The sequence below is a fragment of the Erythrolamprus reginae genome, chromosome Z (assembly GCF_031021105.1).
Source record: "Erythrolamprus reginae isolate rEryReg1 chromosome Z, rEryReg1.hap1, whole genome shotgun sequence".
NCBI classification, from domain to species: domain Eukaryota; kingdom Metazoa; phylum Chordata; class Lepidosauria; order Squamata; family Dipsadidae; genus Erythrolamprus; species Erythrolamprus reginae.
This window is the reverse complement of record NC_091963.1, coordinates 124,132,882-124,156,056: the sequence shown is the minus strand read 5'-3', so window position 1 is coordinate 124,156,056 and position 23,175 is coordinate 124,132,882. Positions and strand designations below refer to the sequence as shown.

Below are 23,175 nucleotides of genomic sequence, written 5' to 3'. Positions count from 1 at the left end.
TATGTTTGTAACATATCATAATATTGTTAAAGATTGACTAATTTTAAAAGAAAAGAGAGAATCCTGAGAATCAATCCCGAGGATATTATATCCACACATAGCAACAAGATTTTGACTTTGTATCAGAAATATCATGTATAGCAGTAGCATCTCACAACCATTCTTGATTTATCTTTAAAATGTTACGGAGAATTGGGCATGGTTAATAGATAGATGAGAGAGAAGGAAATCCTAAACTGCAAATCGTTCTGCCAAATTAAAAAAAAATACCTGAAAAAAGACAATGTCTGACTACTTTCATGCCATGGCCAAGAAAAGTAGATGGATGCAATCAGTCAGAAATCTAACTTCGCTAAAGAGTGATATTGCTAATAGTGATATCAAATTCTTTCAGAAACACCTAAAGTTAATTGAGTAGGTTTATCTGAAGATTAACTTTACTAGGGTGTTATTCATTGATTTAGATATGGATTTTTTTCACCTGCAAAACTTTACTAGGGTGTTATTCATTGATTTAGATATGGATTTTTTTCACCTGAAAATAACTGCTTATGAGAAGAAATCTTATGAACTTCAAAACTGCTTATGCACTCTGAACTAAATTGCAATTTGTACCCACAAGTTAATATGTTCTACTCTACTCTCTGAAATAGAATTAATACTGCTATCACTGAAAGTTTGTATTTCCTTTTATTACTGCATGGATCTGCTTCTCCATATCAAGGCATTCAGATTTCATCCCTCCATCTGAGTTCCCATCTTTTATGGGCTGAAGAAGACTTTAAAGGTATGTCATGTTGACCTCCAACTGTGCAAAGGTGTAAGGCTTGGACTCAGCTCTGTCACTGTGCATTGTTGCTGTTATCTCACCACCCTCCTCTAGCCTTCCCAGCCTATCTTTGGATACTTGCCCGGCTTGTGTCTGAGCCTGTGACACATGTTCCCTTCTCCTCACAGTGGAGAGATTATAACCAGCTAGGACAGCCTCAGCTTTTATAGGAGCAACTAACAGACTGAGCACAGAGAAAAATCCGAGAGAGAAAACCTATTTTACAATTCTTTGCACATCCAGGAACACACAGTTTGGGTGTCAGCAAGAGTTCCAAGTCTGAATCAGTCATAATGACACCTGGACAGATGAATGCAATAGTACATGAGAAACAAACAGCAACAGGAGAATGGTCTGCCGCTATGTTTCCACATGAGTCTTCCACTCCAGCACCGGCCCAAAAGTGCCTCCCAGATCAAGGTAAGATCTGGGAGATCAGGTATGGAGAAGCCAGTCTCCCATTGGTTTTTTTTGTCATTTGGCAGGACACATAGGATGCTTTTTAAAATATTTTAGTTAAAACCAATGCAAACATACAAATGCTTTAAATGCATAGTATTTGCATTCAGCACAAATTTACTTTGGGCATCTGAGCCAATTGTATATTCTTAAATTAATACGTATCTGAAAATTTTATTTTAAATGAAAGGTTCAGTTATTTAAGCAAAATATTTCAAGAATGTTTAATATTTTTATTAAAATGTAAGAGGTAAATGCAACTGCTTCCCATTATCTCTGCAAGAAGGATCTATTTTGCAAAAAGACACTATATTTTTGTGAATGTTTTGTTTTATTCTATAATGCATTTTCACCAGAATAATAAATTATATGCAAACTGTTAAAAAAATTATACACATGAACATAGACGGATTTTATAATTCATTCAAGATTTGAATTACTATACAAATCTTATATCTATGCATTTTGTTCAAAACAAGGATAAGCACTACATTTGGGAGATAATGCTTTGGGGCATCCCTAAAGCAAGATTGATTGATTGATTGATTGATTGATTTGTTTGCTAGCTTGTTTGTTTGTTTGTTTGTTTGTTTATTTTTGTGCCGCCTTCTCCCTAGATTCAGGGCGGCTTACACTTTTTAACAGAGCCAGCATATTGCCCCCACAATCCAGGTCCTCATCTTAGATTTAGCCCATTTGTACAACCAGTTTCATTGAACCACTGATTTCTCCATCACGTATATAGCTAAGTGTCACTTCAAAATTGTTTGCTTCTCCTGCATTTGATGGAATTTACTTCCAATTAAATCTTAGATGCACCAATTGCAAATCTTTCTATCATTAAGTACTGCAATTGTCAATTCCACTGAAGTTCAGAATGTTATGCTAGTATTAAAAAAAATATATAATAACCACATAGATGAATATTATGGTCTATAGAAAATTTAAAAATTCAAGTCCTAACTATCAGCAAAGCACTATAAAATGTTACGAAAATTGCATTGCATAATGTCTGTGATTATTGATAATTAACATCTTCTAGTTCCTGAAATGCACACAGAAATACCAGAATACTTCAGAATTCATTAATTAGAGAAATTCAGTGTAAAGTTATTTATTTAAAATTATTACTCATACCTGAGCTTAGAACCAAACACACTGCTTTCCTCTAATGTATTGGTGTTTTGTGATGTAAACAGTGAAAGACATTGCATTTCTTTTCTGATCTTCCTTCCTGAATGGACATTCTCTGAAACAAACAAAGAAATGCTGAGAAAATTTAAGAGGGTTACATATAAAGCCCAGTATTGTAACATTTCATGAAAATAACATAAAATATGCAAATTTGCTGTTAAACTGTATTTTATTTCATAAACACCTTACTACAAAATGAAGATTACAAGTTTCTTGGGATTCATTGTTTCTTCGAAAAGTATCCTTATTGCACATCATGAGTAACATCACCTCAGTAGCCCAAGATGTCAATGCTTATTTTTTACTTTTTCCAATATATATTTTAGATCATTTTTATTTTAAAAAATTAAAAGGAAGATAAAACCTGAATACAAGTTAGTATAAGCAAGGGGGGAAAGGGGGGGGGGAGAGAGAAATGCAAAAAAGTAAAAGAGAAAAAACATACAACGTAACTTCTATTCTTCTTGATAACAATTAAATGAACAACTATACATTTATCTCTTACTCTATGATCACAACTTTCATCTTGCTATAATTTATCCTATCTAATCATCAAAACCATTAATCATTTTCTGTTTTTCTGCCTTACAAAAAGTCTGTAAGAACAATCTAATCAGCAATAAATAATAGACAGCTGTGTTTTCTCTTATCAAAAATGTTTAGCAAGTCCTCTCCTCTTTATCAAACATTAGTCCATTATGGATAGTGCCAAACCTTTCCATCTTTGTGCATAAAATACTCTTGCTGCAGTTATCATGTACAAAAACAAAGTTCTATAACGTTTTCCAAGTGTTTGTCCAATAATCCTCCCTCTCCCCAAAAGCATTGGGTTTCAGTCTTCTGAATATATGCATTTTAATCTAGATCTTTCTACTTATTTTACATGTATATCCAATTGTTTCATTTCCATCCAAATCTTATCTTACTGAACATTTATTTTAAAATAAGAGCTATATGAATGAAATTCATATGAAATCAATGGGCTTGATTTTTTTTAGCATTGTGTAATTTAGAAATTATGAAGGCCAGTTCACATAAAAATTGGGCCCTTGACAAACCCCCATTGGCATTTTCCTCTTATCTTAGAGCTCACAGATCTGCGAGAGGAGTCTTCCATTGATTATTTCTCAAGAGATCATGTTGGTGGAGGGTATGTGATTAAACAGATAAACTAGGACTCCAATGCAGTATTCAAAGTCACTCTCATAAGGTATGGTAGTCAGATGGTGTGAAAAGACCTGATAGATCAGCAACAGCTCATAGAAGGCAATACTGTGGGAAGCCAGATAATCAATTTGGTTTAATGGTTAAGACACCAGGCTAGCAAAGAGGATTTTGCCATGGACATCACCTGATGACTTTGAACTAGTCACTCTCTTCAGCCCAACCCATCTCATAAAAGTATGTTGGATATGTTTGCCATCTTGAGTCATTTGTGAAAATATTAAATGTGGAAAATAAATAAATAATTCAATCACCATATTGGTTAAGGAGCACTAGACCATGCATCTCAAACTTGATTTCATTGAAGGCTGCATCAAACTTTTGTTTATTTACTTTGTCAAGTACATATTGGTAGTATACAAAGGTATAACAATGTTTATATACATGATACTAGTAAGAAAGAAACATTAGGACAGAGGACAGAAGGCACACAGGTGCATTTATGCATCCCCCAAGGTGGTAATGGCCAGGTGAGCATGGCCAGCTCAACATCACTTATGTGGTAGTCCAAGTGCTATGTCAATGAAAACAGGTTCCCAAGCTTTAGTTTTGGCTGTGACAGCCCCCTGCAGCCCTCTTCCAGTGAAAATGGAGCTCTCAGAGGCTGCATGGGGCCCTCTAAGTTCCATTTTTGCTGGCAGAGGCACTGTGGGCCATTCCTTTGCTTTTTACAGGGTGGCCTCATGGGCTTGATCTAAGGACCTTCAGGGCCTGATCCAGCCCCCGATCCTTGAGTTTGAGCCCTGTACTAGACAATAGCAGCATGAATGGATAAAAAGATAAGAGGGAAGGCAACTGATACTGCAGATACAGGCAACTCAACATAAGAGTGAGATGAGCAATGAAGTTTGGTGGAAATTATTTTTTTTTGCTACAAAAATATCTATATTCTTCCAAGACAGTGCTGGTAGAACACAAGGAGTTGGTGAGAGCAAAGCAAATTAACATGATTAACTGAAGGTAGCATTTTATTAAAATAGATTTTATATTTTTATCATTTAGTTAATTTCTGCAAGAAACTTTCTTGCTGTCTTTAATCATCACGTACTGTATATAATTTCTAAATATTCTTATTTATATATTTATAGCATGAGCTTCTTTCTTAATAATTCAAGACTATTGATAGTTCCTTTCTTTAATTTTATAACCATATTATAAGATATGTTAGACTGAAAAAGAGGAATGGTACAGAGATTATTCAGTGATCTTCACATTTGTGCATAGATTAATACTCGGGTCTTTCATTATTTAACACATCTAATGCTAGCTGATAATTAACTATGGCTTTCTGATCATAGTCATTCTTACTTTGAGGCATGAACAAAGCTGTATCCATGGTCTGTGTTAGTTTTATAATTTTTCTCTCTCCACAGGAGTTCAGCTACAGAACACAAAAGCAGAGGCAAAGAAAGGTACTTCTGTTAGTTTTTAATTAAAATATCATTTGGGAAATTAAAAGAAATATGAATCAAACTGTGCGTCATTGCCCATTGCTAAGAACTAAAAAGATTTTAAAAAATCTTGTTATTCTGGGATGCTGACAATGCTAAAAAAAATTATAGGGACCAGAAATGGATTAGATGTATTCTCATAAGATCTATCTATCAACACCTCCTAATGATAGTGTAATACAGAGATTAAAATGGTACTTTAGCCTACAACAGCTGAGAACTGAGAGGGAACAATGTAGAAAGAGAAACTATAGAGGAAAAGGTGATATATTTATCTTGGAATTGGTACGTGAGGAAAAGTGCTTAAGCCATCTTTCACGTCACAAATATATCTTGCTCCAGCTTAAGTGAGTGGAAAAGAACACATGTAAAAGCTGATAGTTGTTTGGTTGACTTATGTCTCTTAATACAAATGAGCAGGATTTTATGTTAAGATAAGTTTTGATACCGTATTCAAATAAGCCTTTTTTCTGTTATCTGAGTCTAAAGCAAGCTAAGCAGGCTCTGTTTTTGCATCATATTTTAAACAGGAAGGGAAAAAGAAGGTTATTGTTCTACACTAAATGTACCCAGTTAATTAACTTGTAGCTTGTAGAAATTTAATTTTATGTTTGCCCAATCTTAAGGATTTTTCTGTGTTGGATACCATTTCTGAAGAAAAAAACCCTGCAAACCAGAAAGACTGATTCTTCCTCTTAAAAATTTATATTGCTTTTGCAATTTTATTTTCTTATACTGTATTGCCTTTTCCTTTATTTATATGCCTGTACTTAGGACAGCTGTGTTTAGAGAAGTGCAAATTAAAACTTATTCATTGCCTTAATTATAGTAACATGACCATTTTGGCACCTCTTAATTTTCTTCTCTCTTTTTTGACTGAAAGTTTCCTTATTCAAAGGAAAAATATTTATATTCTGCCTTTATGATTTTTTTTAATAAACAAGGCAATGAACATACCCAACATTCCTTCTTTCTCCTATTTACCTTACAACAAAATCTCTGTAAAATGAATGGGGCTCAGAGAAAGGGACTGATCCAAAGTTACCCAGCAGAATTTCATGCCTAAAACAGGACTGGAACTCAAAAACTACCTTAAACTGATTTCTAGACTGGCTCCTTAACCATTACACCAATTTTAGCTAGTTGTAAAACTATTATTTGAAGAAAGGGGATTAGCATACAAACTTGTGTATACATTTTCTCTACATATTGTAAGAAAGCTAATCCTGTTCCTCTTGTATTAGAGTATTTGTCCAATTTGAGACTGTCACTTATGTCTGTGCCTGTGTGATTGCTTTATACCACTTTATTCAGTTTAACTTTCACTGATCACTAAGATTTATTTTGCAAAGATTAAGACTGGAATTATAATGCTTCTTGTGATCTAAATATTACTGCGATATTGCATCTTAAGCACAACACACCATTGAGTCACAGCAATAAATACAGCAGTTGAAGAAATTGCAACTATATTAAGTAACCAGATCTGAGCTGCAAAAGTCTGGATGACATTACAAAGTTTTAGGTATCTATTTGCTGTCATCTAGAAGTCAGCTAAATGTTTTCAGTCCAGATCTAAGGAAACCAAGTTTCCTGATCCATTGAATTTAATTTATTCCGCACTCTGAAGAAAATTTGCAGATTCCAGACTGAGCTCAAATGAATTCTGATAAAGAATAAATCATGATCAATTTGTGGCGAGATGGGTGGCAAATGAATTTAATAAAATAATAATAATCAGTTCTAATGATTGGAACATAATGTTGCTTTTTTGATGCAGCCAATGGACCCTGTGGTGAGAGGCATTGCTATTATACAGAATTGTTTACAAATTAATTGGACAAGTGGTTGATATTTCTTCCAAGTAGTCTAAACACTGTATGTTTTTGAGAGCATGTCCCCAACACTGTATGTTTTTGAGAGCAGGTCCCCTAATTGTAAGATTTTGTCTCAGCAGATCTAATATAATTGCTCAGGATTAAACAGTGGCATCCAATGCCCCATTAGCATTCTTTTTACAAAGAAAAGTGAACCTACCATTCAGTTTGGTGTGCAAACAACCCTTTCCTATCTTCCTTGGTGTCTGCTTAACACTGAAACCAATGATCCACAGATTCCGACCTAGATATAGTTTTTTACAGAAAAAATGCCAAGCCAAGTTACATTCTAAAACTAGAAGCTGGCCTGGAAACGAAACTCTGTGCTCTGAAAAGTCATCTTATTTTCATCAATGTAAATGGACAATAAAGGTTACTTAAAGGAGAAAAAAGAACCAATCAGCAAGTGCTCAAACTTCTCTATATTGGGTGGAGCTAATCTCCAAGAATGGGGATGTCCCTTCAGCCAATAAAGACTGACTCTGTCAAATTGTGTTTCTTTGTCCTCCTGCCTTAATTCCTCCTTTTTACTCTGTCCTCGGTCTGATTAGGACGTGTGTTTTACTGCTCCCATTCTTCAAAGGTTTCTTCCACTGTAGGTCATCGAGTTCTACACAATGAGTTTGCTCCAGCTGACTTGACTTCATCAACGCCGCTGGTAAACTGCAGTGAGGGCTTGGGCTCTTCCCACTAGCCATATATCGAGCCAAGGGCTATTACTCAACAGAGGGGAGTTTTCCCTTCCAATTTGGACCTCAGGAGTTTGTTGCTCTCTTTCTCCAGCTCTGTACGAGGTATAGCAGCTTGGCCAGACAGCATTTCCTTAATGCTTGCTGTCTCTGATCGGTATAGACTGTTACTGGATCGGTCATGCTCGTGTGACCAACAGCCAGGGGAAGCTTGAGTTCTGTTACCATTCAACTTGCTAGTGACAGCATAGATTTGGGCTTTCACTATGGAAGCTATCATCTACCATCCAGCATAGGAGCTTTTTCCCCTCAGGACAGTGCTCATTGCCCATATTTTAGTGGCCTATTTTCCACCAGGCTCCACTAATTGTCAGCTTTACAAGAGGAGGAAAGTTTCTAGATTAAACCGGCCTGCCTTGTCTCCATTCAGCAATGGGCATGATCGAAGAAAAAAGGACTGTCAATTTTAGTTCATCACTTCATGAGATGAAGCCATTATGTGGAACAGTGATCATCTTGACTACACCAGTGGGCCATTTTACACCGACCTGATCAGTATGCTATTTTGAGTGGGGTGGTGGCCATTTGGAACCCATCCAGACCCATTGAGTGTAGCAGTGGCCATTTTGTGACAGGATTGTGCCCATTTATACCAGTCTGAGCAGTTTGGGACTTAACACGCTGCTGTAATTCTCTGTGGCCTAGGATTGACAGAATAGGATAGGATAGGATAGGATAGGATAGAATTTTATTAGCCAAGTGTGACTGGACACTCAAGGAATTTGTCTTGGTGCATGTGCTCTCAGTGTATGTAAAAGAAAAGATACATTTGTCAAGAAATGAGCAAGCACAAAAACCATTCTGCCAAGAACCTGAATAACATGCTGGTGGTCCAGTCCATGAAGCCTCTCTGCCTGTGGCGGGGTCATCCTCTTCTAGAGAGAGGGCCCACTCACAGCATTCCTCTGTTTCTCCTGACTCTCTCAAGGTCTCCAGGGCTACCCAGAAGGATGAAAGTCACAGGACTAAGATTTGTACCAAGTCCAGCCACAAAGATCAGGAACCTTGTCATGCTTGATGAGGTGGCCCTACCGCTGCAGTGAGGAGTGACTAGGATGTTGCCAAGTTGAGGTGGCCTCACTTCACCCCTTGGAGACCATGTCATTGGATAATCCGTATCTAACCATAGTGGACAATGACATCTGGGAGGCTCCTCCCTATTGTGAAATTTCAGGGGCTTTAGCTTCTCAAGCTACTGCGACCTTTATTCCAACATCTATCCTGTCAACATTAGAACGCTTGACCCCAATCAGCAAATGCTTATAGCCTTTGTTGCAAAGCAAGCTATAGAGGCAGATCTTAGACAGAGAGAGATGGCCACAGCTTCTTCCAGAAAATCAGGATTGTTGATCTTAAAATTCTGAAATATATTACATTTGTGTTTTATACTTTTATAATTATTTCTATTGGACTAATGGCTATTAATACAATGTTTTAAACAAATAAATATCCCTAGATCTAGCCAGGACAAAGTTTGATTTTTCCAAGCCCACATAGTCCTTTGAATCAGTTTCACAGATTTAAATTCACATTTCTTTAGTTACTATGGTATATTATAATAAAGAGGGGAAGGATACAGTGAAAGATTATCATTGTTGCTGTGGGTATTTGCTGTTACAAAGTGATGTTTGCCAACTGAAATGTGTTTTTTTTAAAGCAAACATATGGTGCATTTTAATTCTGCTATGAATCATGCCTGATGGCTTCTCCTATGAATCATGTACAAAATGAATCATAACATAGGAATACCTCATGTCTCTGAAATTAACTCAGCCATCTCTAAAATTAGGCAGTTTATATACTTCTCCAATAGACTTCAATATATTCTTTCAGGCAACATTTTCCCAATATTTATACCAAATCCTTTCTAAGAAGAAAGTTTTCTTCTCAGCTTAGAACAAGGAATTGTGTATTGGGACATGAACAAGAGAGTTTGGTTACCAAAGATAAGGTAGACTTCAGTTAAATTCCATACAATGTTCCTTGTTTAGATATTTGGCTGTTGTGAAGTTGGCATCAAAATTCCTCAGTGATGCCTGTTTTTACCACTGTGTTTTACAATGCCAGATTTAAAAAGTGACTCATTCTAGCTCCCAGATGGCTCCCAAATGAGGATTTTTTTCGGCATATAGGCATAGGTAACTTTTCCAAGTGTTGCATTGCATATATCAAGAGACTCATATTCATTTCGAAAATCAAATACTAATGGTATTTTGCACTTTCCACTGAATTTTAAAATATTGGATGCTTTACTTTGAAATATCTTATTAATATTATGTTAACAGTCATAGTTCCAACAGTATCTGTAATGGGGAGGGGATTTCCCTAAATAATTTCTTTTTAATAGTTTACAGAAGACAAGGTTGAGGGAGCTGTCTTCAAATGCTTTAAATACTGTTTGGATTTATTTTTTAATTATTTCTAGAATTTAAGACTGAAACTAATTGGGTGAACTTTCAAAGATGTAGATACAAATATTAAAAACTCCTGGAGAATAACAGCTGTCAATAAGTGGAACAAGTTACTCACATGCAGTGACCCTTCACTTAAGTTTTCAGATAGTCATTGATAGTTAGATATTGGGGGATGGATGTGTAGTGAATCCTGCATTGTGCAGGAGGTTGGACTTGATGACCTTTAGGGTGCCTTCCAACTCTGTCATTCTACGATTTCATGAAATATTAGTTAGCAAATTGCATTTCCAACAGACGGAAGCATATGTTCGTCCTTTGGGCTGAAAAAATATCCCACCTCAAGGAACTGCTGCTAGGATTTCTCTGTGCTACTGGTTTCCGTTTTTTCGCTTCAAGACAGAATGCTTTTCCGGCGCTATTTGAACTGAGTTCTCTGAAGGTCTTCCTGGGACTCGAAACTGCAGAATCAGTCACTCAGTCACACGCAAGCGGCACGAAGGGAATGTACCTCCCCCCGGGTGCGGGACAGTGAAAGGGTTCTACTCGGCTGACTCAGCTTCATCTCCCGGCGGTTAGCTGTTCCTTAACCCCCTGCGGCTTGCGTTCTCTTGTGCTAAGCGCACCCTTAGCTGCCGGACTTAGATTCAAGGTCGACACACACACACCGCAATAAACCCAAGAAACGACCCCGCGCCAAGAAACGACCTTTCGGAGAAAGATAGGGGCAGTCTTTGAACCATTTGTAAACGCCAGCTCCGAAATTCTCAAATAAAGGGAAGTAGGTAACAAAAAAACTTCTCTTTTATCTTTTATTCCCAAGGAGGTCTTTGAAAGCAGGTGTGGGCTGCTTTTAATCTTAGGCAATAGCGGCGTTGTACCATAAACTTCAATTAGTTAAAAAGAAGGGATATAGGAATTCTTAATCCTGAAGGAAGAGGCAGCAGCCATGCTTTACAAGAGAGCGGTTATCAATCCAGCGAAGGTTTCCTTATGTGCTCCTGTTCCAGGGCTGCTTCCCACATCCCACCACCCATCCCAATTTTACTGTGCAGCAGAATATTTTTTCTACCACCACTTCCAAATCATTCCAAACCAGAGAGGCTATTTACTTCGTGCAGAATTTGTAACATAGGGTATATGGAAGGTAGCAGATTTGGTCTGCATTTTCCTACATTTGGCAAAGAAAAAAAAGGTTCAGCAGTTGCAGCTCATCTTCTGGGAAGGTAATTTATCTAAACCAGTGTTTCTCAATCTTAGCTACTTTAACATACATGGACTTAAACTCCCAGGATTCACCAGCTAATCAGCTGGCTGGGGAATTCTGGGAATTAAAAGTCACACATCTTAAGTGTCACAAAGATTGAGAAATACTTTTAAGTCAGTTTGCAATATATAACCTAATAAACTACTTTATGAGAGCCCAGATTGTGAAAAATGCTTGCTATATAAACTCATAATTTTGGATTATTCTCTTATAATGGAATAATAGGTTGAGGAAACCACTAAGGCTCCTAAACACACCAACAGGAGAAATACATTTTTCAAATCAGGGTGAATTAATTTGCTTTCCTGATGCAGAGCATGAAGTTGTGCTCTTTCCAAACTGTGTTCACAATACCCTAAGCTAAACTAAACTATAAAGTTACCCAGGCATTGGAAGAAAAATGCCACAAATATTGGTTCTCCTCATCAGTGCTAAAATGATAACAGCAAAAAGACATAACGTCAATAGTGACTAATTTTACATATTGTTTTCTGATCAAATAAGTTCACAGAATAAGTCAAAGCCAAACAAATCAAATTATGGTTTAGTGCAAATGTTTAGTGCAAAATATTCTCTTATTTTGAAATACATGTTAACAATGTAGTGCATTGTAATATTAATAATGTAAATGTAAAGCCCTATAAAGCCCTATATGGCATCAGTCCAGATTACTTGCAGGACCGCCTTCTGCCATATGAGTCTCAGCGACCAGTTAGGTCCCACAGAGTTAGCCTTCTCCATGCTCTGTCAATCAGAAAATGTCGCTTGGCAGGGCCAAGGGGAAGAGCCTTCTTTGTGGGGGAGGGGGACCCCCTCTGGAATCAGGTCCCCCCAGAGATTTGCATTACCTCCACCCTCCTTGCTTTCCGCTAGAATCTAAAGACTCACTTATATCGCCTGGCTTGGGGCAATTAGATCTTGGGCCCCTTGCTGGTGAATGTTATGTATGGCTGAGTCTGAATGTGTATGATTGATTTTTAAAATATTGGGGATTTTAGGCTAGTTATTTAGTTTAATTAATTGGCAACAAACACATTCACATACATTTAAAACGCCATTGCTAATCAAATTACAAATATAGGAAGATTGTTTTAATCTCTGTTTTAAGGACAATAAATTATTTCAAACCTTTTGTGGTTTTAACCTTTTCCTTTAAACCTTTTCAATCTGCATAGCAGTTGCATAATACTAACTTTGATGTAAAATCATAGTGGAAAGAAAATTGAATCATCAAATGCCCAGACTCTTCTCAGCTGAATTCAGATAACTATGGTAAATCACATTCAATTTGCCAATTAATACTAAGATAAACTGGAACTTGATATCTGATTTGTAATAGCTTATTTTGATATCCTTCTCTCTCTCCTCAGATGCTGTTGGTGAGCAAGATATCAATTCTGCTGAGAATATGGATGACACTGAAGACAATGAGGAATTTCTAGAGAAGCTCATATCCATTACCTCCAAGAGTTTACCGAAACTGGAGATAGAGGAGAGATACAACATAACCAGAGAGCTAGGGAATGGCTCCTATGGACATGTTCTACAGGTTCAGCATCGTGAGAGAGGTAAGAGTATATAAATATGGTAAACATTTGATTGGGTTTAAATAATATGGATAGCCAGGAAGACCCAACCTATCTTTGCCAATATATTTCTTGGAGCAACTCAGAGTCCTCATTTCCATTATTTCTCAGGTTCTTTCAATAAAATTAAATAAATATCTGGAAAACTGACATTCTATTTTTGATATGATATAATATGTATGGAAAACTGGTATTCTTTTTGGGGGGAGGTTTTGATGGACTGCCACAAAGAAGAGAGAGTCAATTTATTTTCCCAAGCATCCAAGGTAAGACAAAAAAATAACAGATGGAAACCAATCAAAGAGAGATCCAATCTACATAGAATTTAGGAGAAATTTCCTGACAATGAGACCAACCAATAGAACAGCTTGTCTTGAAAAGTTGTGGATGCTGCATTACTACTTTTAAAAAGAGATTGGGCATCCAACTGTCTGAAATAGCTTGAGCAGAGGGTTGAACAACTTTCAACTCTGATATTCTGTGTTCTATGTTCTAAAGAACAAAGGGCCAGCCTGATGTGCTAAGGAGTATCTTGAGGAACTGATAGGAAGTAGGGGAATGTCCTTATTAGTTTATCTTCGGGAAGATGCTTATTTTGAGTGTGGTCATGCCCTATTAGCAGGTGACATGGAAGCCATAGTTTCTCAGGAGGAGGTTTCTCTAAAAAATGACACACTTTTGCCTTCCTTTGAATCAAAATATTAGCTATCTTTATTTAGATCTTTGTGAACAAAACTTTGGGAATCATAAATTCATTTGGAATTTTTTTTTTGAAATATCCTTCCAAAATATCTTTGTATTTAACCATTCCAGCTTTATCAATCAATATTTGGGTAAATCATTGCCTTCATGGTGGACAGCCAATTAGGAATTTTAAAGGCTTCAAATTTTCTGAGGATTGCCACCTCCTCATACTCTTCTATTTCCTTGATTAAAAGTGTTCCTGTCTCTCATGGATCTTCCAAGAAGAATACTAAGTCATTGGCAAAGGCTTGTATTTTATACTCTTCATTTCTAATTTTGTACCTTTAATACTTGAATTGGATCTAATTTTGTTCAATAATATTCCTAAAGTCAAAATAAAAAACAGAGGTGACAGTGGACATCCCTGACTGATTCCTTTCATTTTCTGAAATGGCCTATTAATATCCCCATTTATTATTTCCTTGGCTTTCTGGGAAGTGTATATTGTTTCTATCATTTGTTCAATTTTTTCTCAGATTTAGAAACATAGAAACATAGAAGACTGACGGCAGAAAAAGACCTCATGGTCCATCTAGTCTGCCCTTTTACTATTTCCTGTATTTTATCTTGCAATGGATATATGTTTATCCCAGGCATGTTTAAATTCAGTTACTGTGGATTTCCCAACCACGTCTGCTGGAAGTTTGTTCCAAGGATCTACTACTCTTTCAGTAAAATAATATTTTCTCAAGTTGCCTTTGATCTTTCCCCCAACTAACTTCAGATTGTGTCCCCTTGTTCTTGTGTTCACTTTCCTGTTAAAAACACTTCCCTCCTGAACCCTATTTAACCCTTTAACATATTTAAATGTTTCGATCATGTCCCCCCTTTTCCTTCTGTCTTCCAGACTATACAGATTGAGTTCATTCAGTCTTTCCTGATACGTTTTATACTTAAGACCTTCCACCATTCTTGTAGCCCGTCTTTGGACCCGTTCAATTTTGTCAATATCTTTTTGTAGGTGAGGTCTCCAGAACTGAACACAGTATTCCAAATGTGGTCTCACCAGCGCTCTATATAAGGGGATCACAATCTCCCTCTTCCTGCTTGTTATACCTCTAGCTATGCAGCCAAGCATCCTACTTGCCTTTCCTACCGCCCGACCACACTGCTCACTCATTTTGAGACTGTCAGAAATCACTACCCCTAAATCCTTCTCTTCTGACGTTTTTGCTAACACAGAACTGTCAATGCAATACTCAGATTTAGGATTCCTTTTCCCCAAGTGCATTATTTTACATTTGGAAACATTAAACTGCAGTTTCCATTGCTTTGACCATTTATCTAGTAACGCTAAATCATTTACCATATTACAGACCCCTCCAGGAATGTCAACCCTATTGCACACTTTAGAGTCATCGGCAAATAGGCAAACCTTCCCTACCAAACCTTCCCCTATGTCACTCACAAACATATTAAAAAGAATAGGACCCAGAACAGACCCTTGTGGCACACCGCTTGTAACCTGTCTCTGCTCAGAATACTCACCATTAACAATAACTCTCTGATGTCTATGCTTCAGCCAGCTTGAAATCCACTGAACTATCCAGGGATTAAGTCCAATCTTCACTAATTTATCTATCAGCTCTTTATGTGGAACCGTATCAAAGGCTTTGCTGAAGTCCAGATAGGCAATATCCACGGCACCACCTTGATCCAACACCTTTGTGACATAGTCAAAGAACTCAATGAGATTAGTCTGACACGATTTGCCTTCAGTAAAGCCATGCTGATTTGGGTCCAATAAGTTATTGTTTTTTAGATGCTGATTTATCCTCTTTTTGAGTAGAGTCTCCATCATTTTAACTACAACTGATGTCAAGCTAACTGGCCTGTAGTTACCAGCTTCTTCTCTACTGCCCTTCTTGTGGATAGGCACAACACTGGCCATTCTCCAATCCTCAGGAACATCTCCTGTTAACAGGGATTTGTTAAACAAATCAGTCAGGGGGGTAGCAATGACAGATCTGAGTTCTTTAAGAACTCTGGGGTGGATGCCATCTGGACCCATTGCCTTATTTATCTTTAATCTTTCAAGTTCTTCTAAGACATCGGCTTCTAAGATCACTGGAGCTGAATCCGTACAGCTGGAAGCAATGCTATATCCCTCTATAGTATTATTATTATTTTGTAAGGTGTCTTTTGAGAAAACTGAACAGAAGTAGCTATTGAAATGGTCAGCGATCTCCTTATTCCCATCAATGCATGTATTATTCCCGGTACTAAGCTTTGTGATGCTGCAGTTTTTCTTCTTCCTATCACTAATATATCTGAAGAAGGTTTTATCCCCCTTCTTTACAGATTTGGCAATTTCTCCCCTCTAGTTGGTGTCTTAACTAGCTGTGCCATAGCTGCTCCTGTAAAGGCCTCTACTATATTCTTACTTTTGCATGTAAGGGCACTGGGGATATTCCAATCAACATCAGGCATGTTGAAATCACCCATAACCACAATATCTCCCTTTACTGCCATTAGGGTAATCTCATCCACCATCTTGTTGTCATGTTCCTCAGATTGCCCTGGAGGCCTATAGATCACCCCAATTCTAATGACAGAACTGTCTTTATTTTGCATGCAAATCCAGAGGGTTTCCAGATCTTTACATGTATTTTGAATTAGTATTGTTTTTAGACTTTCTTTAACATAAATGGCTACTCCACCTCCCCTTCTCTCTATTCTATCCTTCCTATACAGTGTATATCCTGGTATGGATATTTCCCATTCATTAGAATCCCATTCATTAGAATCCTTAAACCATGTCTCAGTTAAAAAATTTCATTTTTTAAATTTGTCGAATCATATATTGCCAATTTACAAGGAGGTTATGGTCTGCCTAGATGTTTGGGGTGATCTCTATTCTAACTATGTTCTTACTAAGTTCACTTCTTGCCCATACCATACCTATCTATCCTTGATATGATTCGTGCAGATTAGAATAAACAGTAAACTAATTTTCTTTGGAATGTAGTGTTCTTCACATGTCTTTTAAATTTAGCTCTTCTGCCATTTCAAAAAATATTTTTATTTTCTTTCCCTTACACCAATACAATCTTTTTAAGGTCTATTATTCCATTATAGTCATCCACTATGCATACATTTTAAAGTCTGTCATTTTTCTGTGGGTTCTCCTATACCTTTTGTTGTTGGGCGTATATATAGCTACTAAAAGCATTGTGGTGTTACCTATCTTAATTTCAAGCATTAACAACCTCCCTTTAGGATCTACATAAATTTCATTGCTATTTATTTCTTTTTTAGAGTATATCACTATTCCTCCTTTTTTTCCTCTCTGCTAGTGATGCATGGAGTAACCTTCTTAAACTCCTCAATCTTTTTATTTAAATCATCAGCCTCTCATTTCCAACTGACTCATTGACTGGTTAGCATGTGTTCTGCTTCATTCCCTTTCAAAAGTTGCATCTCGCTCTTCTCACACATTGTGGATTTCTTACTCTATTAAGGTTTTTTTCTATATTTAACCTTGCTCTTGATCTCACTGTTTCTTTTGGCAATTCCCAACTCTTTCTTACAATTGGGGCTAAGTTCTATCTGGACCTTTCTTCTTGCCGTAAAAGTTTAGACCATGCTTGATGATTGTCTCTGCAGCAGATATGAGAGTCTTCTCTTTTAGGTTAGGTGTAGACAGCTGGAATAATTCTGCTTCCAAGTCTCTTGTGGTTCACTATGGCTTCAGCCCTGCCATGTTAAAGTAACGTGATCAGAACTTTTGCTGTATTAGAGAGGGTGCCCTGTGCCCCAGTGGATGGTTGCCTCCACCACGCTGTTGCTCAAAGATACCCCCCTTTTCCACCAAGTCTTCCAAATTTTCTGTGCCCAGAAATGTCTCCAGATACAAAACAAAGCAGATTAAAAGGACAGAGATCATTCTACTTCTGCACTGCCCCACATCACCACTGGAAGTTTTGAATATTTGGAATATTTTAAGCCTATCAGGAAATGCCTATTCATCAACTAACTTCCATTGTGTATCCAGCAAATGTGTGAATATTGATTCTGAAGCAGTTTTTCCCACACCAAATACAAATAATATACATTTCTAGGCTAGCATATGATTCATTTTAACCATGGAATATTGACCAAGATAATGGTAATATTATAAATTATGATTTATAAATTCCAGTAGCTGTATTTACACAACATACTAAGCCAAAACTGAACAAATCTTTTTCTAGCTTAGTATCATGTATGAAGCCAGACCATGATATATCATGCTATTACTTATTTGAGTTTATTCTGTTACCCAAAAGGTACAGATTTATGAAGATCATATTATAGGAGTCTTATTCACAGGTTCCATATTTAAGAATTCCCTTAAATGAGGAATTTGAGGGTTCCATTGGCTGGGATTAAATGTTTATCATCAAGTCTTGACTTGGATTGAGTTTAGCCTGCACTGCTTGTTTTGAATATTTGGAATATTTTAAGCCTATCAGGAAATGCCTATTCATCAACTAACTTCCATTGTGTATCCAGCAAATGTGCGAATATTGATTCTGAAGCAGTTTTTCCCACACCAAATACAAATAATATACATTTCTAGGCTAGCATATGATTCATTTTAACCATGGAATATTGACCAAGATAATGGTAATATTATAAATTATGATTTATAAATTCCAGTAGCTGTATTTACACAACATACTAAGCCAAAACTGAACAAATCTTTTTCTAGCTTAGTATCATGTATGAAGCCAGACCATGATATATCATGCTATTACTTATTTGAGTTTATTCTGTTACCCAAAAGGTACAGATTTATGAAGATCATATTATAGGAGTCTTATTCACAGGTTCCATATTTAAGAATTCCCTTAAATGAGGAATTTGAGGGTTCCATTGGCTGGGATTAAATGTTTATCATCAAGTCTTGACTTGGATTGAGTTTAGCCTGCACTGCTTGTTGCTCTCATCCAGTTCACACTGCCTGCAATTAATTAACTGTGTCATCCCAGGCATGTGGACAACTGCCAACAAGCAGGTGCTGCTTTGGCAAAGCAAAACCCAGCAAATAGAGCAGCAAATTGGCTAACTTCCCAACTGTAAGTCATACCGAAGGAAACAATCCTTAAGAAAAATGAAAATGAATGGCAGATTGCCCAGCACCCATCCAAGAAAAGTCTGAGCACAAAATATAGATGTTTGCTTTTAACATTATTATATAGATTTCACCTATTGTTTAATTAACTAGCTTCACAGTGCCACCTAGTGGGATGCAGTAACACCTCCAAGTTTGGAAGTTTGATCTTCAAATATTTTTCCCTCCTCCCCTATTTGGCTTCCAATCCTGGGACTCTATGGAAGCCCCCAATGCTGTATTGACTGAGACTACTTCATTTCAGAACCCAGACTAAAATTCAGAACCAATCAGATATTGCTAAGATATTACTACACATAAAATTGCTACACATAAAATAACAAATGTACCAACATCAATCTCTATGCTCCTTTTTTTTTTATTCCAAAACACTTTCCTTTGAACCAATATGACTTTAAGGATATCAGAAACAGCTAACTAACAAACAAAGGAACAAACTGCAAATAAGCATCTGTTTTTCCATTTCTCTCTCCCCTTTAAAATGGAGTCTGGGTGGGGGAAATTTGCCTTGATATTGCTTGGAAGCTTATTGTTTGGAATCAAAACATCATTGAATTAATCAGTTTTCAGTGTAAATATTTTTTTAAAAAGTTTTTTATCTAAAAAAAGGATAAACACATATATAACACTCAAAGAAAAGTATATGACGGATCTTCTAATATGTAAACTCAACTACCCTTAATTATTACATCAATATTCATCTTAAAACTCTAATACCCACAGACAGACATACTGTAGATATACATACACATACATTTTACATCTCTACAGGGTCCCCATGATGGTTCTTTTGGTCCTGGTTCTCCTTTCTCCCCACCAATGATATAATTTGTTCCAAGTTTTGAAATATTCATTCTCATTTTTTAACTTCAATTCGAGCATTAGTCTATCCATCTCAGTGCACAGTATTATTTTATATAAAACTTCTATCCATTGTTGGGCAAAAGCTAGCCTTGTGGCAGTCAGGATATGCAACATTAAATATGTTGTGTTCTTATCATACGTATCAATTGTTATCCCTAATTGGAAAAGTTCTGGCTTTAAGTTCAATTGTATTTCTTCCAACCAGTGTTTTACTGTTGTCCAAAATCCTTGTGTCTTGTGGCATTCCCATCACATATGGCATTATGTACTAAGTGTCCAACCTCACTTCCAACAAGCTTGCAATAATTTTGGGTCCATTTTTGCTAGTCTTATTGGTGGGAGTGTAAATATTTCTAGCAGCTCTAAAAATGTCTATGGTTTGTAAAGAGAGGTCTGAAATAGCTGCATTTCATCAGCTTATTTGTATCTATTAGCACATCTGCAAAAAGTCCCAGCTATGTCTAGTCTCTTTCTTCCCCTGTATGACTTTGTTCAAGCTGTTATGGGTCAGTCTCATACTTTTTGAAAATAAGGAATTATTATATGATTAAGAAGATTAACATTACTGGATCTAAAGACAAGGCTTTTAAAGTTTATTTGCAGGTCAAAATGCAAAGATCACTAATGTATCTGTCTGGTGTTAAGGGATGAACATCTAAAAATAATATTGTAAGCTGAGCAAGATTTCAGAAATGTTTCCCCTGTAGCATTTAAAATATTGTGCAAAACACAATATTATCTTGCGTCCGATTAATATTATACTTCAATACAGTATTAGTCAGTCAGTTTGGTGTATGGTAAAGGTATAATCTAAAGTACAAACCAAAACAGAAATCTGTATTCCTGTTCTGCCTTGGTCAGGGGTGGGGGGAAACGCAGTGGGGTAGCGAAAATGGAGCTCCACCCCAGAGCATCCATTTGGCACTGAAATATGTTGAAAGAAATGCATAAGTCACACCCACAGTGTGGTAGTAAAAATTTTGGTAGCTCTACACTGGCCTTGGGCAATATATATATTACTGTATATATATTGGTGTTACTGTACATTTGTTAACCACAATATAGCACTTCAGCATCCCTTAATTTATTGGCATATATCCTTGCTTGCAGGAACCTCAATGGCTTTGAAACTGATGTCCAAGGAACACACAGGGAGACGAGAGTTCCTGTGGGAATATTGTATTGCTCTCTGCCTCTCTTCACACCCCACACTTCTTCGAACCATTGGCAGTGCTTTTGAATCATCTACTCATTATGGATTTGCACAGGAGCTAGCACCAGCTGGAGATCTCTGCAGTATCCTGAACTCCGGGGTATAAAAATTTAAAGATCTCATCAAGCATGAGATATGATAGTGTGATATGTTTGGAATAAGTAAAAGGGAAATTAAGGGTAAGGTAATTATTAGACTAAAAAGAGTTTGCAGTAAATTTTTCAACTGTGTTACAAATCTTCCTTGAAATTGCAGGGAGGATGCTTTGAAATTGGCTCCACTGAAATTCTGAGAATTTTGTGGAACTTTTCTCTAATTGTATTTCTCTTATCTTCAACAGGAGGGACTTCCTGAGGTGCAAGTGAAACGGTGTGCAGCCCAGTTGGCTGATGCCCTCGATTTCATGCATGGCAAAGCCCTGGTACACCGGGACATAAAACTAGATAATGTGCTGCTTTTTGACCAAGAATGCCAGCAGGTGAAATTAGGTGACTTTGGACTGACACGATTGGAAGGCACCCACATATCAGCTATGTCTGCTGTCTTGCCATATTCCCCACCAGAACTTTGCCTGCTAGAGAGGACAGAGTCTCTAGCTCTGGATTCAAGCCTTGATATTTGGGCCTTTGGAGTGCTGCTCTTCTGTATTTGTACTGGTTGCATCCCTTGGGATATGGCAATGAGCCCTGATCCTAAGTTTGAAGAATTTAGTATCTGGCAAAATCGCACAATACCAGGTGAGGCTCCAGGTCTGTGGAAGGTCTTTACAGCTAGTGCCTTGCGGATGTTCCACCGCATTATGGCTCTTGACCCTAACCGTCGTAGCCCTGCTATTGAAGTGAACAAATACTTGCATTTGCCTTGGCAAGTAGGTACTTCTGAAAAGTCTCAGGATGATTTGTTGAAGACAATTAGTTCTGAGGCCTGCCTTAAGGGACCTAGTAAGGGGAATACTGAACTGGGCAGAAATCCCAAGGAGAATTGCTTCCAGCAAATGCAACCTGAAGTCATTCCCCTAGAGAAAACTCATGCCATACAGATGGGTCCCAATCCTGGAAGCAATCCCAGTCAACATGAAGGTTCAAGTCTAAATGGACCTGGGCTTGAGCCCTGAAGAAAATATCTGCTCTGAAAATAATGCCTCCTTTCATCAGAGAAAGGCAAGAAGGACTCCAGCTATCTCAGCTTCTTCCTATTAAGGAAGAATAGAACTAGTCACTCCATAGGAAGATTTTCAGAATAGGAGTACTCAGTTGTATAGTATCAATGTAGCATCATGATACCTAGAAACAGTTCTACAGAATTTTTTTCTGGAATAGCCATCCCTTTTTCCTTGTTTTTTTATGGTGCATCCAGATAATGCAACAAGAAGAAAACATTGTTATTCAGTATTTCTAGCTTTATCCTCTCATGGATTTTTTAAAATATCAGAATTGAAAGAAAATGCATTAGCCTTTCTAGTACTGACTTCTGGCTTCCACAAAGCTGTGTGCTCTGTATATACCAGTGACTGAATCTCTAATGACCCATCTGTTAAACTACTGAAGTAGTTTACTACACAACAGTGATTGGACTCATTTGAGACAATGATGAATCCACACACAGATGGGAGGTTGAACAACTAACCTTGTGGTGCAACCAGAACAATGTGGAACTGAATACATTCAAAACTGTAGAAATAGTGGTAGACTTTAGGAGAAATCAGCCACCTCTTACAATACTAGACAATTAAATATCAACAGTAGAGACCTTCAGATTTCTAAGCTTGACCATATTGCAAGATCTAAAATGGATGCTTAACATCAAAAATGTCATCAAAAAAGCACAACAAAAAATGTTCTTTCTCAAACTGTCCAAGGAGCTGCTGATACAGTTCTACAGAGGAATTATTGAGTCTGTCATTTACACCTCTATAACTGTCTGGTTTGGTTCTATAACCCAACAAGACAGGCACAAACTTCAGAGGATACCATATTTTTGGGAGTATAAGACGCATCAGAGTATAAGATGCAACTTAGTTTTGGGGGAGGAAAATAGGGGAAAGAATATGCTTACCAGATATTCATCTGGCTAGCATCCTGGTCTGGTCAGCTTCAGTACATTATTTTATCTCCTGGTTAGGCTTTAAAAATAACCTTATTTGGAGAGAGTAACAATGAAAGAGCTTGCAAGCCAGTAAGAGCTAGGAACA

At 37.1% G+C, this 23,175-nt stretch overlaps 1 protein-coding gene across 1 annotated transcript; it reads left to right on the top strand.

Annotated features, from left to right (window-relative positions):
• Positions 1–1,122: 1,122 nt before the first annotated feature.
• Positions 1,123–22,098, top strand: LOC139154644 (uncharacterized serine/threonine-protein kinase SBK3-like). The gene is made up of 4 exons (XM_070729500.1): positions 1,123–1,249; positions 12,832–13,029; positions 20,882–21,084; positions 21,325–22,098. The coding sequence occupies exons 1-4, from the start codon at positions 1,123–1,125 to the stop codon at positions 22,096–22,098; spliced, it is 1,302 nt and encodes a 433-aa protein (XP_070585601.1).
• The last annotated feature ends 1,077 nt before the right edge of the window (positions 22,099–23,175 follow it).